At 44.0% G+C, this 17193-nt stretch overlaps 1 protein-coding gene across 1 annotated transcript in view; it reads left to right on the top strand.

The window, feature by feature from the left end:
* The window catches only part of LOC137436080 (ankyrin repeat domain-containing protein 34C-like), an 80658-nt gene extending 67267 nt beyond the window's left edge, over positions 1-13391 (top strand). Inside the window, 2 exon segments of the mRNA XM_068129795.2 lie at positions 3202-3399; positions 13052-13391. Coding sequence (XP_067985896.2) covers positions 3202-3399; positions 13052-13367 — 514 coding nt within the window. The 3' untranslated portion in view covers positions 13368-13391.
* Positions 13392-17193: the final 3802 nt, after the last annotated feature.

Genomic DNA, 17193 nt, shown 5'->3' on the forward strand with positions numbered 1-17193 from the left:
TCACCCCTGTCATGTGACCAGAACCTCAGCTCTGATTGGTGGATGTTTGAGGGGACATACATACATACATACTGTTGCGCGAATCCCTCGGTTAATACCGTAGGATCGCGGATGACCGAACGGGCTTTACTTGAGGCGACGATCAATGACGGATTCGACTATAAAAGCACGGGGGGAAGAATGAAGAGGAAGAACCGGCACGCGCTTACCTGACGCCCCGACGGTAGATCCAATCCTGGAGGAAATGAACTCAAAACGGACACGGGATTTGGAATGAAAGAAAATAATAGAAGGGTTTATTCAAAATAAATATCAGGACAGGGAAACGCGGTGATAAACTAAATTCTAGGTTGGGACGTCCCCACTCACGGATTTCGGATACGAGACAAAGGAAGAATGAAAAAAAGAAATGTCTCGTCGTGTACTGGTGAATGCGAGCTTATCTGTCTGGCAGTGTAGCGTCGTCTGAAATCGACGGTTCCAAGCGCACAAGCCCGCCGCAGCTCCGATTTCGGCAGGAAGCAGGCTTCGATGCGCCCCTCGTCAGTCGCACACGAGGTCCCGTTCGCTCACAGCACCGAGCCTCGCTCCCAGCACCAAAAGCACCATGGAGGACCAAAAGCTTACCACGAAGATTCAAAAGCACCAATAGCACCACGAAGATTCAGGGACGACGACAACGACCGCCAGGGAGGACGCAGGGCAGAAGAACCAGCCAAGCCGATCACCGAACACGCAAAGCACAAGCACCGAACCCAGGACGAAGAGCGTCAAACTCAGAGGTGCCTCATGAATCAAGAGCGAAGAGCGATCTCCAAGAGTCCAGCGCAGAGAGAGCCAAAAAGGCCGCGAGCGGGACGTTTTTGTCACTCGCCCTGTGACGTCAGTTCAGGCGCGTTCCCAATCCGTTCTTCCCTTCTTTCCGGTCTTTCCCGCCTTCCGACGTCACCAGCGTCTTCCTCCAACTAGCGACCTGTTTCTAAATGGTCGTTTGGTGCCTTCTGCCCTGATTGGCTGAATCTTTGCGCCTTCCGCCTCAACCAATCACACGTTCCCTGGGCATGGCTATAGCCTGCCTTACACGATGTTTGACGCCCACGCCGGCGTTGTACGCGGCCGCTTCCTGCTTGTCTTTCCAGTGCGTCTTTTTGTAAGGGAGGGGATTTAATTAATGTGTGCACTAAGGAACCTATTTAAGCGTCTAAATGAGTGCGTTGCTATAATGGACACTGGATTGGCGACAGAGAGAACGACAAACGAAGGAATTTTACCAATAATCCCTGTACAATTTAGCACGCCCCGCCCCCATGTGACGGGGACACATACAACTTATGCCGACATCCGGGCTACACATAGAACTTATTACAGGTAGATTCCCTATCACGACAGTCGACGAGTACCTACCTATGCAGATCCACCTGGCTCTAGATATTCCTCTACCCCCCCCCCCCCCCGCCCCCCGCCCCCTGACATAATAATACATACATACGGACAGACAAACACTGTTCTAGATGGCTTCGCCCTATGGGCTATGCCGTAAAAATTACCTTCCTCCTCTGTGGGCATGTGCACGGTCAGGACGAGATTCTGTACAATTTACCAAATTCAGAACCAAAGTAGTGGTAAACTGCAGGTTGGTGTTCTGATTTGTGTTCTAGTGTTCAAAATATAGAATTCTATTGAAATATGGTTGTTCCTCTATCATAGACTGATGTTAGACAGACAGACAGACAGACAGAATGAACCAATTGCCTAACGCCATTTTGTGCTACGCACTTGGGGGTAATGAGGCAGACAAGAGTGCAAAAACACCCATGAAGGCACAAAACGAGACAAAGAAGTACATGAAATCAACCAATGAGCAACATTTACCAAAAGCTGTTAACACGTCACAATAATGGAACAGCTATCCTGAGCTTTAGAGGACAGCCCATCAAAGGAGACAAGATGTCTGCCCATGAAGGAACCCCAAAACATTGCACTGCAAAATGGACTTCATATGAAGATACATGATTTATTTATTTTTTCCAATTCATTGGATCTCCATCAAATTGCAACTTCAATGCAATCTCAATTTAGAGATGATACTTTGCATTGTGGTGAAAGTTAGTCATACCAGGACAACCCACCCATCCCCCACCCATAAGGGACATCCCTTGTGTTCTGGCTCATGAGTAGAACATCAGGACAAGCCAACCTGCTACTGCACACAAAAAATACAAACAAATGTTTTTCATACTTACACCTAGTACGGTTCGACCTGCTTTTCCAATTCGACCCCAGCAGCACGAAACAAAGCGGCCATAATAGAGGGTTTCGCGCCATTTTCCAGCAATAGTACAATGGATTTAGATATCTTTTTTTTATCCTACATTTATTTAATCAATTGTTCATCAATACAAGTGTAATTTTATTCGTTAAATGGGACTGTCCACCAAAGGTGCGGTTAGTTCTAATGAAACTCATGACAGGTGTTCCTTATAAAGACACGCTACTGTACTCTAGAGTTGAATATTCTAAGGAAGTAAAACCCAAACCTAAATCCTGCGTCGCAACCAATTCTGGCAACAAAAAGTAATTACACAATTAATACATTCAATTACACAATTAATACATTCAATTACACAATAATTACACTAATTACATGATACAGTAATTAATTACACAATACAGTAATTACACAATTACACAATACAGTAATTACACAATTACAATTACATTTACAATTTACAATTACAATTTACAATCACTTACAATTTACAATTACAAATTTTAATTTATAATTTACAATTTAAAATTTATAATTACAATTTACAATTACAATTACACAATACAGTAATTACACAATTACATTTACAATTACAATTTACAATCACTTACAATTTACAATTACAAATTTAAATTTACAATTTACAATTTAAATTTACAATTTAAAATTTATAATTACAATTACAATTACACAATACAGTAATTACACAATACATTAATTAATTACAGTAATTACACACTTACTAAACGAGGTATTAATTGGGCATCATTTGCTGTTTGCATGAACCCATTGAGCACCTATTATTTATTTATTTTACCCTGTTATTGCTTGAGCAATTGAAAGCTGTTAATTCGTGTTTTTGATCTAATGGGTTGTGATTATAATTGTAACTATTGTGACTAAGAACAATGTATATTTTTTCTGTGTTCAAGTTTGTACCCGAAGGATGCGGCACGCTGGCTGAGCCTGCCAGTCGAAGTGATCAATGGCGAGCCGGGTTCTGGCTCCCTCCCGAGCTCGCCCGATCTTGAATGCCTGCGGCTTGCCCGGAAGAAAGCGAGCCATTCTCCTCTCATCTCACAGTTTGACTCCCGTGAGTCAGTCGAAGCCAGTTCTCCCCGTCTTAGCAGGTAAGACGCTCGTTCTCTTAGATATCGCAGCATCATGAACTTTCAGGTGATTGTGTTTGGAATGGCAGGGAACAAAATGGAAAGGGACAAACACCCAACTGTATAGTACAGTAGAGGTGAGAGCGAGATGAAGGGGACACTTAGTGGTGAACAACCTGAATGAAACACAGCAGGAATGGGGAAGTGCAGATGAAACAGAAAAGGAACAAACTAACCGGGTCCTCTGGGTCTTTTGGGTCCTCTGGGTCTTTTGGGTCCTCTGGGTCTTCTGGGTCAGCAGGGACGTTTGGGTATTTTGGGTCCCCAGGGACTTTTGCGTCCTCGGGGACTTTTGGAATACTGGGTCTTTTTGGTCTTCGGGGTCTTTTGGGTCCTCGGGAATTTTTGGGTCTTTATTCTTATGATTGGTACTTATATTTATTTTATTTTATATATATATATATATATATTTGGTGCGTATATATATATTTTTGGTCTTATGATTCCTCAGGGACTTTTCCCAAAAAGTCCTCTGGGTCTTTAGGGGTCTTCGGATCTTAGGGGTCTCAAAGGGTCTTCAAAGGTCGAAAGGGTCTCAGCAGTTTAAAGAGTTAAAAGGTCCATTTCAATAGTACGTAATTAATTAATAGAAGTACGTAATTAATAGACACAAAAGTATGCCTCACACACACACACACACACACACACACACACACACACACACACACACACACACACACACACACACACACACACACACACACGCCTCATCCATTTACAGTAAGGGAGATGAGAATTACGTCATTTTCGTCAGAATGATGCAAACCAGAAAGCAATCAATACCGGCTCTACTTCTTGTCCTCCTTCATATTCAATTGAGACGGTTTGCTGTTATCACCTAAGATGGTTTGCTAAACGTCTGCTGCTCTTCTTCTGCTCCAATCGGCTCATCTGATCATGTGCTTGTTAAAGTGGACATCTCTCTGACCATTCTCAGAGAGCCTCCTCAGCGTCGACGAGTCTGGCATTTCACTCAGGCCAACTGGCACCGTCTTCAAGCAGCCATCAATCATTTGGACTGGTCTCCCATCTCCACCGCCTCTGACATCAACTCATCCTGGGAATTCTTCCAAAGTAAATTGCTCTCTCTCATGCACAGATATATCCCATCTCGTCTTCAGTTGTCATACCCTTCCTCCCGTCCATGGTACACGGAATCTTGTGGTGAGGCTGTTGCCCAGAAACAACTTTCCTTCGTCTCCTGGAAAGCAAATCCAACGGAAGGAAATCTCATTTCCTTTCACAAAGCCCGAAACAAGTGCGTGTCCACCCTCAGGAGAGCCAGGAAACAATATCTCTCCGTTCTCAAGACCGAACTCTTATCTGTCTCCCTCTTCCAAATCCTGGTGGCGTCTGGTCAAATCTGTTTCTGGTGTTTGTTCCCCCTCCATCCCCTCCCTCACCTCAAATGGCTACACAGGGTTGACTCAGCCTGTCATCCTTCTGAGGTCGGCTAATTGAGTACCAGTTCACTGGTAATTCCCTGCTTGTCATAAAAGGCGACAAAAAAGGGTTGGCGGCAGGAAGGGCATCTGGCCGTAAAACATTGCTTCAAAAAGGGGACCGAAAAACAACAACAACCACGGTCCCCGAAAAAGGCCAACCCCCGCTTGCGGGGAAAAAATGGCCTCTAAAGGTGTTTTTTTTTTGGTTTTTTTTCTCAAGACCGAACTCTTTTATCTGTCTCCCTCTTCCAAATCCTGGTGGCGTCTGGTCAAATCTGTTTCTGGTGTTTGTTCCCCCTCCATCCCCTCCCTCACCTCAAACGGCTACATAGCTGATTCCGCACGTGAAAAAGCTGAATGCCTCAACTCTGTGTTTGCCTCTAAATCTTGTGTCCCAAACCCATCCCTCTCTGCACCCACCGTACCCAGTCATACCCAGCTGCTCCTGGACTCTGTGTCATTTCCTGCTGACAAGGTGGAAAAGTTTCTGTCAACCCTCGACTCTGATTCTGCAACTGGACCTGACGGCATCAGCCCACGGGTCTTAAAGTCCTGTTCTTCCGCTCTTTCACTCCCTCTCGCTGTTCTCTTCACCATCTCTTTTGCTCAAGATCATCTGCCATCTGCTTGGAAATCAGCCAACATCACCACTTTGCACAAAAGGTGCAAAAACAGATCCTCGTAACTACAGACCAATCAGCCTTCTCCCAATTATCAGCAAAGTGATGGAATCCATAATTGCTTCGGATATGAAATCTTTCCTCTTCTCCAATGGCTTGATCTCTGATCATCAATTTGGTTTCAGACCAGGTCACTCCACTCTGGACATGCTGCTTCTGCTTTCTCAACAATGGATGGAGGTCCTCAATGCCAAACAGGAAATTAGAGCTGTCTCCCTTGACATATCACCTTGAGTACCAGCTTGCTGGGATGAATGATCCCGGTGTGTACCCCGGTTTAGAATAGGTACACTGTATCCCTGCACATCGTAAGAAGCGACTAAGGGTTGGCGTCAGGAAGGGCATCCGGCCATAAAAACATTGCCTCAAACAGGGAACCATGATTGTCATGGGGCCCGCAAGGCTCACCCCTGCTCTAGCGGGGAAAATGGCCTTAAAACTATCATTCATTCATTCATTTCCCTTGACATATCACGTGCTTTCGATACGGACTGGCACCCCGCCCTGCTCACCAAACTCTCCTCCTTTGGTATCCATGGAAATCTCCACGCATGGCTGGCGGACTTCCTCTCTAGTCATAGTCAATGTGTGGTCCTGAATGGGTTTCTCTCATCTCCTCTTCCTGTTCAGGCTGGAGTTCCCCAAGGCAGTGTTCTGGGCCCTGTGCTTTTTCTGGTCTTCATCAATGATCTCTCTGACTCTTGAAAATCCTCTCTATCTCTTTTCTGATGACTCTACTCTCTGTCGCTCCATTCCTCATCCCTCAGATCAGCAGTCTGCAGCCTCCTCACTCTCTGCAGACCTGGACAAAATCAGACTGGGCAAACAAGTGGAACATGTCTTTCAATCCTGACAAATCTCACACTCTTACGATGTCTCTCTGAAAAGACCGACTGGACAACCCTCCCATCCACTTTCTGAATAATCCTCTCCAAGAAGTTCTGTCACTTAAGCTTTTGGGTCTCACTATCTGCCATGATCTTTCCTGGGAAAACCACATTTCAAATCTGGCCTCCAAAGCCAGTCGCCGACTGGGCATCCTCCATCGTGCGAAGTCCTTCCTTGGCACACCTGAGCTCCTCACCACATACAAGGCTTTCATCCGCAGCTCAATGGAATACTGTTCCCCCCTCTGGGCTGGTGCTCCTGCCTCACACCTCGCTCGTCTTCACGCTGTTGAAACCAAAGCGTTCAGAATCATTGGAATCTCCCACGATGAAGCTACCTCCGAGGGCCTTTCACTCACTCACCGCAGGCAGGTTGGTGGTCTTTCCGTCTTCTACCGACTCCTCTCCGGCCTTGCCCCCCCCCCCCCCCAGCTCTCTCTGGGCTCTGTCCCCCAAATATTCCTACAGGTCGCATAAGATCTGCCTGCAACCCTCTTATGGTTAAACTGCCAAAATCAAGACTCTCTGCTCACCTTCACTCCTTCATTCCTCTTTTCTCCCGCCTCTGGAACAAACTCCCACACTCTCTTCAATCCCACTCCTCCCTCCAGGTCTTTAATACAGCTGTTCACCACCATCTCTTATCTTCCCCCATCCAAAACCTTGATCTTTTCTACCCTCGCTAATTTCACCCCAAATCCACTTTTTTGAAATACCAACCTCTTTCCTGGAAGTCCTTGGTGTCCTTGTGTTTTATACTTCTCCCACCCACCCCCCCTTCCCACGCCTCCTCCCCCAAAGCCCTCTCCCTCCCACACATCTGCCGATGTCCCTGCACTCAAATGTTGTGTTTGTGTGCTTCCCCTTCTCTCCCCATCTTGTCTAACGCTCCCTCTTTTTATATATTTTGTTTGTCTGTTTGATTTGTTTGTGTGATAAATGTTAGTTCTTTCACGAGCCTCGATTCAGTATACAAAAATTAAAAAAATCAGAACCTGTTCATAACGACCATGAGAAGGACTTGAAACATTGCGACATCCTGAGCCTGAAAAGGAATGAAAAAAGCAAATGACATTTTCTGTTTACAAATCATAAAGGGCAGCTCATCACGTCGGGCGTTCGGCAAATGCAGCAGAATTCTTAACCACTGCACTCACTCTATTTACCTCCCTGTTCTCCACCCAAAGTGCATTTCTAATAAATAAATGGCCTCTAATCAAAATGTTAAGGTTGGCAAGATAGCCTCGGCCCTCTAGGTATGCAAACTCGACTCAGGTGTTTAACCCGGTAGTAAGGGAAACATATGAAAATCTGTTAACTAAATTGTTACCAAAAAATTTCTTCACCAATATGTTTGTAAAGGTGTGTAATAACATGTGTTAAAATGTTGAAGGTCAACTCCCGTGGGAAACCCAGAAAAAAAGCTGTTGAATTCGGGTACCGAAAAATTATTTTCGAGAATTTTTATTTTTTTAAATCGGCCCTTAAGTAACTTATGAGGGGTCAAATAAGGGTTTTTCATGATTCTGAGTTGATTGTTAACATTTATATTTCACCACAGACACTCCTTTGTGGAAAAATAATTTCTAAATATATCTCATTTTCTACTTTGCAGGACATGGAGTCTAGCAATATGGATGAAGACGTTACTCCACCTGTGCTCAATTGTTTCATCTGTGCACGCTCGGATACACCAGCTGAAAGGCTCATACAGGCAACTCCAAAGGGATACTCGACTTTATTGAAACAAGCAGAAACTGTCGAAAATGTTACTGTTGTGGAACGTATGAAGGAGGCTCAAAAGGAAGGAAAACTGAGGTACCACCAGAAGTGTAAAAATGATCTGTACAACAACTTTGTTGCAACCACCAAGAAGTCAGCTCAAGCATCAAAGGCAGAGAAAGAGTCATCAAAGTTGAAGAGAAGACGCACTACTTGTGAGTTCAGTTCATCAACTGCCTGCAGTTCTAGAAGATCACAGTCAGTTGACCTCCTGTATAAGGATGTATGCATTCTTTGCAACCAACCAGCCCAGCTCTACAAAAATAATCCAGCACAAGCTAGAAAGAAATACAGAGTGCCAGATAATTTGACTGCAGATACACTGAAGGCAAGCTTGCTGAAGACAGCACGGAGTCGCGGGGATGACTGGGACACTGAAGTCACTGGACGCCTGGAAGGGATCAACGACTTGGTAGCAGAAGAAACACTGTACCATTTGCGATGCAAACTTATGTTTGCGAGAGGTGACAGTTTGTCCAAGACTGATGAGGAAGGAAAAAGGAAGAGAGCACAGAGGAGTATTGATGAGGAGCGAGAGGCAGTTTTTATTGAATTCTGCGAATGGTTAGACTCAGAATTAGAGCATGGGGTAATGAACATGGACCAAGTCCATGAAAAGCTGCAGGAGTTTGATCAGTCACCAGAGAAGAGCCTTTCTTATTCAAAGCATTGGCTAAAGATAAAACTTCTAGAGAAATACGAAGACACCTTGTATTTCACAACACAGGAAAGAAGGGCAGATGTACTCTGTCTCAAAGATGGCACCGACAATATTCTGCGAGTGCATCATGCTAATCTTGACCATGGAGATGAGAAGACTCAGATCATAAAGACGGCACTCAAGTTCATATCCAATGATATTGCCTTGATTGATTTAGGTCCAAAGTCATACCCCACCACACACAGTATGACTGACATCGATAGTCAGCTGACACTTGTTCCTGCAAGCCTTCAGATGTTCTTGAGACCGATTGTCAAGACAGACGAAAGAGTTGCCGTTTGGGGGCAGAATTTTATTAAGGCCTGTTGACCTCGGTCTGGAGTATTGCCACACCAAATGGGGCTTGCCATACAACTTGATCATAGATTTGGGTCAAAATGGATGCTCAACAAGTTCCACCGGCTGGGATACACTGAGTCTTACACGGAGACACAAAACTACAAATACTGCTTCCTTAATAGTAGGAGTGGAGATGATGTTCCAGATACTTCTGGCACTCTTGACACCATTGTGGAGGAAACCGATGAACAGATCAATGATGAGGTTACGGTTGATGCTGCGCTTGAGGATCAATCAGTGATGACAGCCAAAGTGCCAGCCAGTGAAAGTGAATTGTCAAGTAATGATCAGGTGGTCTTTATGGAGGTTGGGGAAACAAACAATGCAGTCACTCAGTTTGTTGGAGACAATATAGATTTAAACATTGTCTCTATTCACGGAAACACTCCCTTTCACTCAATGGGTTGGATCGAAGTCACCTCTCCGGCACCACCTTTGCCAGATCCACAGACAACAGCAGCTTTCCCCCGGGTGAAGTTGAAGGCACTCGACAAAGCTAAGATCCTGAGATGAACTGAAGTAAAGATTATTCCATTTATGAACAGGAAACAGATAGGAACGAACGCGATCATGTTTCTCCCCCTCGCTGAGCTTTCCTCCTCCCTGGCTCATGATCAGCCACTCCTCACTCCAGGTGACACACTCTGGGCAGCGGGGTGGGTGATCAAAGCCAACGATCCTGAGTTCCCACACTCCAAATGGAATGGCTGGATGAAGAGAATCCATGCTAATGATGCAAAGCAGAGCACACAGATCGACCCCAGTGACTATGGATGGACAATAGGTGTGCATGGGTATGAGCCAGTTCCAACACTGGACCCCACGGCTCCTGAGGAGCTATTTGCAGCTCACGAGCTGTAATTGTCATGGAGATTGCAGCAACCGGCGATGCAGCTGCAAGAAGAATGGGGTCACGTGCATCTCGGCCTGTGGAGTCTGTAATGGCATTACATGCAGAAACTGCAGTCATGATGTTGTCGAATCTGAAGAAGACATAGACAATGACTGTTGAAACTTCTGACATTGTGAATGAGAAATAACTCTTGAGTATTTTATATGTATGTGAAATAAAAGCTACTTTGTGTGTAAATGTAAAAGTGAAAATATAAATGTTAACAATCAACTCAGAATCATGAAAAACCCTTATTTGACCCCTCATAAGTTACTTAAGGGCCGATTAAAAAAAATAAAAATTCTCGAAAATAATTTTTCGGTACCCAAATTCAACAGCTTTTTTTCTGGGTTTCCCACGGGAGTTGAACTTCAACATTTTAACACATGTTAAACACACCTTTACAAACATATTGGTGAAGAAATTTTTTGGTAACAATTTAGTTAACAGATTTGTGAAATATCTCATAAAATGCCCTTACTACGGGTTTAAATCTCGACACAGATACAAAATATCATCCTGGTATTTCAATGTTGGGTGAGGCATCAATGTGGGCACTAGTTGTTTGGTGGGCATTGAACGCCCCATGGTGTCTTTCACAAAAATTAGGTGATTCTTTTTTCTTTTTTTTTTCTTTTTTCACCCCTGTCTGTGTTACCTATGAAAATCGAAGATTTTTCAAGTATATTGTTTGATTTTTTTTTTCCTTATTTTGTCTGTATGTTTGTCTGTATGTCTGTCTATTACTTGGCAAAAAAAAAATTTTTTTGACAAGTATGTTGATCACTCCGGTTTGTGTGTTTGTGTGTTTGTCTGTCCGCTCACTTATACTTGCCTAATGGTCACATTTTTAAACTGTTCTTCACGAAACTTCACCAAACAGTAGAATTGGTGGTCCAACAGAATCCTATTTATTTTTGTGGTCAAAAGGTCAACATAGGCCAAAGATCAACCACTTACTTCAAATTTCTAAAATCCGCATTTTTCATCTGATTGACTTGAAATTTGAATCGGATTTTCATGTCAGCTTACTGAATTCGACCATCAATTATATTTGAGGTCAACATAGGCCAAAAGGTCAACAACCTCGGTGATATTTCGAAAATCTTCAACTTTCATCCGATTAGTTGGAAATTTGAACAGGATTTGCAAATCCGATCACCGAATTCAACCACCAAATAATTTTACGGTCTAATTTGTTTTAGGTGCTCTGCACGACGTCTTCCTTGTTTGTTTGTTTGTTTGTCTGTCTGTGAACAGGATATATCTCAAAATGTTGTAGACGGATTCAGACTAAATTTGGTGGAGAGGTTGGGTGCGTGACAACAACGAAATTATTAGGTTTTCGTGAAGATCCGGATATGGATATAATAATTTTTAAATGATTCATCACTACTGAATAAAAAAAACCACCTTTAGAGGCCATTTTTCCCCGCAAAGCGGGGGTTGGCCTTTTTCGGGAGCCATGGTTGTTGTTGTTTTTCGGTCCCCTTTTTGAAGCAATGTTTTGCGGCCGGATGCCCTTCCTGACGCCAACCCTTTTTGTCACCTTTAACGACAAACAGGGAATTACCAGTGAGCTGGTACTCAATTAGCCGACCTCGGAAGGATGACAGGCTGAGTCAACCCCCCTGGCGTTAATTCAGCGATCGACCGGGATTCGAACCCAGGATCCTAGGTCATCCTAAGCCGGCACCCTAGCCGCTAGCCCAACACCAGGGTTTACACTACTGAATGATGGGGCTAAAAGCGATACACACGATTTTGATACACGATATATTAAAAAAAAGTTTTCAACGAATTATGATAAAACTAGGCGGATGAGTTGGTTTGGTGACAAGAAGAAGGCAATTCGATTTTGGTTCAGGTCCGAATTCAGATCTGACCAATCAGTGGGCTATGAAACATAAACTCTTCAGCCTGGCGGAGGTATGAGCTCTACCAAGTACCATTCTAGTTTTAACATGCTTTTATGCCAAAAACATTGAACAGTAAATGCAACAATGAATTTCACTATTTTTATGGTTCCTCATTGGCTGTGAAACCTTTATGTCACATGCCTTTTCACAGCCAATCAAGGACTCCCACTGGCAAAACATTTCAGTCCATCTATCGATATGTATAAAGACGAGTGGTCTGTGTGTGTGTGTGTCCAGTTTTTGTGTCCACGTTTTATTCAGAGATGGCTGCACGGATCTTCATCAAACTTTCAGAGGTTCATCACTGAGTGCCTGGGAGTGTTTTAGGCCAATATATATATATATATGAAAAAAAAAGATCGTTTTTTTGGAGTAAAAAAAAACAAACAAAAAAAAAACGCTCGATAGGGCCGAAGCCTTTTAAAATTAATAACAGTTATATACAAGTACACATTCGCATAAATAAATACAAAACAATTACCAGACATTTGAATACAAATAAATCAAACAATTCCGGAAGTGTCCGAATTTGGTAGTATGGCTTCTTCTTCTTCCACATCTGCATCACACTTAACCTTCCCCTCCTCCTCCCCTTCCCCCTACTCCCCTTTCCCACCTCCCTGCCCCTTCGCCCTCCCCCTCCTTCCCTCCAACCCCTTCCCTCCCTCCCCTCACCGCCTCCCCTCTCCCCCCCATCCCCTTCCCCTCCCCCCCTACTCTCCCCTCCCCCGCCCGGCAACGCCTGGTGCTTCTGCTAGTTAAAAATAAATGTGAATTAATTAGGTGCATTTACTGCATAATGATTTTCCTTTTTTAAATTTAGAATGAAAAGTGAAAATTTCAATAATAATGAAATGGTATAACTTTAAGTTAAAAAAAGGAAGTCACTTTCCTTAAATATTTTGTTTCTACATGGTCATGGATAGTAATGATATCTCGTTACCACAGGGACAAACACCCGCTACTGGAACGCCGTGGATCAGGGACCATCCTGGTTGATCGCATCTCACAGACCCGCCCTGGATTCCTTCCAGCCCTTAACGTAAACCTCACCCCACCTATCCCTGACATTTGCAGCCGGAATCGAACTGGGACATCTAACGGTCCTGCCGTTCTTTCCCCGGTTGCATTGCCAAAGAGACACATATCACCTGAGCCGACACCTGGTACGGGGAGGCGAGCACGCAAGACCCTGTTAAGACGCCACTCCATGCAGGTGGAACAGATGAAGCAGCTGGTCAGTTATGGTGACCTCCCAACATGATTTCTTTAGAAGATACAAACATGATACAAAATGTAGACTATAGAAGTAGTTTAAATAATTCAAATAGACTATTTGTGGCTTTCCCGAGCAGCATGATTAATGCCCCTTTTGGAATTTTTGAAAATAGTGACGTCATCACAGTTTGATGTATCGACATACCTATCAGTACAAACGGTAGATGCACTAGCTGTTCAAAAATATATAATTATCCTCCATTTCTCTTTTCCAATTATCCTCCAGAAAAAGGGAAACTTTAACAAAACGTTTTCAATAGACCTTCTGTAACTTCTCTACCTACACTTCACTTTTCTCATTTCAGAGAATGCGGTGTTTTGTGATGTTTTGTTTAGTGGTTCGGTCACAACCCCGCAACGAGAAATAGTGGCCAAAACACACAACTTTTACAGAAGTGATATCAGAAAAGCATTTACTCACTGGATGATACATTTACATGATCATGTCACTTGCATTTCGGTTAAATTTGGTCATAAATAGAGAGACCGTAACACTTCATATTTGGTTTCTATGTCAGGCCTATGTAGATTCCTTTCAACCGTGTTCTCTTTTTCATCTGTGTTGCCGTCCAAGTATTTTCCAGCTTGTCCTTTCCAATTTGGGAATATCTATACTATAGTAATGTCACCCGGACCCTTCCGGTTAACACCAGGGACCGCGGATGGACCAAAACGGACTTACTTGAGGCGACGACCAAACACGGATTCGACTATAAAACGGGGGAACAGAAGAAGGGAAGAGGAAGAAGCGGGAGCGCGTAACTGTGGAAGGGGAATGAACTCAACCGGACACCAGAGTTGAAGAGAATGAGAAATAATAAAAGGGTTTATTGTAATAAGGATCGGGACAGGGAAACGCGACGATAAATCCAATTCCTAAATTGGGATCACACACACCAAACTCAACAACAGGACACAGGGATGAATGAAGAAAAGAAATCGTCGTGTAATTGTGAATGTAGGGTGCAGTCTTATCTGTCCGTCGTCTTGCAGTGTATCGTCCAATGGTGCTCCAAACTCCGGTGCGGAGAAATCCTCCGTCCGCCTCGCACGCTTCGCTAGGCCCGAGCCAATGCCCTCGCCGTTTGCACACGAGGTCCTGTTCACCACTCGAAGCACCGAGCACCACTCCAAGCACCATGAGCGAACCGTCAGCCCGATGAAGAGAAGCGCAGGGACCAACAGATGTCGTACAGCTTGTGGTGTAGCTGACGGCAGCCACCTGGCGGTGGCCCCTTCTGGCTTCTTCCAAAGTCGTTGTAAGGGGATAGGGATTTAATTACTGTGTGCGCTAAAGGGCCTATCTTAGTCTTTATATGGGTATGCATTGCCATAAGGGACAAAGGTTTGATTACCAGGTGTGACACACAAGGGCTGTTATCTTTAATCCCTACAACTACCTAGCACACGAACATCCTGGTATGTTCACAGGTATACTCCTTAACCGACAAACCGGACTAAACACACAGAACTTATTACAGGTAGATTCCCTATCGCGACAGACGAATCATGTTACCTATTCAGATCTACCTGACTCTAGATATTCCTCTGCCCCACCGACATAACAGTAATATCTACTTGTCCCTTGAGTTTGACATCTGGGACGTCACAAAGGCAATGGCCGTGTTTCAATGGGCATCACAAGACACACAGCTCTCTCCAAGTTAACTTACTCACCTAACTGACCTTTCCAGTTAAGTGGATACCAAATGGGATTGATGATATTACATACCCCTGTTTTGTTCCTTGTTTACATCGACAAACTGCCCATGACACTCTTCGCTATGACTTACTTGTTGGAGGATGACACTGATCGTCCGGCTGCGATTCGCTAAACTGGAGGATCGGCAGGGTCGCCAAAAAGGCTTGGATCGTAAATAAATCTGGCCTGAGTGTTTATGTATAGCCTGGTGTTGGCTTAATGGTTTGGGTGCCGGCTTGGGATCCTAGAATCCTGGGTTCGAATCCAGGTTGATTGCTGAATTAACACCAGGAGGGTTGACTCAGCCTGTCATCCTTCTGGAGGTCAGCAAATTGAGTAACAGTTCACTGGTCATTCCCTGTGTGTCGCAAGAGGCGATTAACAGGGTTGGTGGCAGGAAGGGCATCTGGCCATAAAACATTGCTTCAAAAAGGGGACCAAGGTGCCCAAAAAAGGCCACCAATGTGCCCAAAAAAGGCCACCAATGTGCCCAAAAAAGGCCAACCCCTGCTCTGTGGGGAAAAATGGCCTCTAAAGGTGGTTCCTGAGTGTTTATGACCATAACTAGTAAAAGCCCTTCAAAATGATGGTTGGCACAATTTATTCTACAGTACAACCTCGTGGGTGTGCCAAAGTCTGAAGCCTCGGCCTAGTGTCAGGTGTGCTTACATCTTCTTTATTTATTAGACATCCTGCGGACGTAAATGAACACTCGTTTTACTCTGTGCACACGTTGCTTATTACGTGCAGAGAATTTCACATCCCTGTACCTCGTATTTATTGTTATTTAAAAAGTGCATCCGTACACCGCCCATGAGACCCGGTTTGCAAGCCACCGTCTACAAGTCCAATAGAAGAGACATAATTACCCTTTTATGGAAAATGTTTTTCGAGTTTGTTTTATCCTCAAAAATAGACCATAGTGAACACACATTTGTGTTAAAAGATTGACCTTTAAAACCTACCCTGATGAAGGGGGACAGACAAACACACAAACGGTGTTATTTTGCACAATTTCTGGAATTGAACCCCAATTTTTTTACATTTGTTCAAGTCTTTTTAGTGTCCCGACATCTTGAATCTGAAATCTGAGTATGGAATATTTACATGGCTCAATGCATTAGGTTATTCGAAGATGTCCAACATCGGATGATTCGGTGTCTCAGGAACACAGAGTATCTGATAAGGTGCATCTCATGGCTTCTACCTCTAAAGCACAGGTGATTAAACAGGACGTGACCCAGAGTTTTAATATTGTTTATCACATTGACAACATGAACCCTGTTTCGTTGTTTCAAAGGCAGGCCTTATATATGAGGGGACACACTGATGACCTAACCTGGGGGCACTTATTAATATTTGTCCTGAGGTTACGAATTTTCGACTTTTTTATTTTCTTTTATTTTGTTTCCGACTTCCGTGAACCACTTTGTTCCATCAAACCAGAGGCTCTTCAAATTGAAGAGCTGCTGTTGATATCGGATATCGGTACATCCAATTCAATCATTGCAGCCAGATTTTCAAGGGCCTGCGACGGTCGGCCAGATGCCACAATGTTCCGCAAAGAGTGGTCCCATCATATTCCGAGGAAAACCTGTTCCAGAACGTCTGTCCGTTCATGTCAAAAATACAAAAAGTTCACAACGTTGGGAGGCTGCTCGAAGTGTAAACCTCCCCCCAAGCTTTGTCTTGCACGTCTTAGTATTTATTGAACAGTTATTTTTATTTATGTGTCATCTATATTGTCCTTAATAAAATAATGTTTAAAGTGTGTGAAGCTGCAATCTTTGTTGCCACTGCATGGAACTGCGAGGTAGCGTCTACCATTCATTGAAGGTGTGAACAAGGACCGCCCATGGCATTTAAACAGGCCAATCAGGCTACTTGATGGTTCTGGGGCTATAAAAGCCCGAGTATTCAGACCCCACCCATGGCATTTAAACAGACCAATCAGGCCACTTGATCATTCTGGGCTATAAAAGCCCGAGTGTTCAGGCCCCGCCCATGACATTTAAACAGGCCAATCAGGCCACTTGATCACTCTGGGGCTATAAAAGCCCAACGGATATTCAGTAAGTCCACCAAAGACTGATAAACGTTCTGATTGAGT

Source organism: Myxine glutinosa, chromosome 11 (assembly GCF_964187855.1).
Source record: "Myxine glutinosa chromosome 11, kmMyxGlut1.1, whole genome shotgun sequence".
In the NCBI taxonomy this organism is placed as follows: Eukaryota; Metazoa; Chordata; class Myxini; order Myxiniformes; family Myxinidae; genus Myxine; species Myxine glutinosa.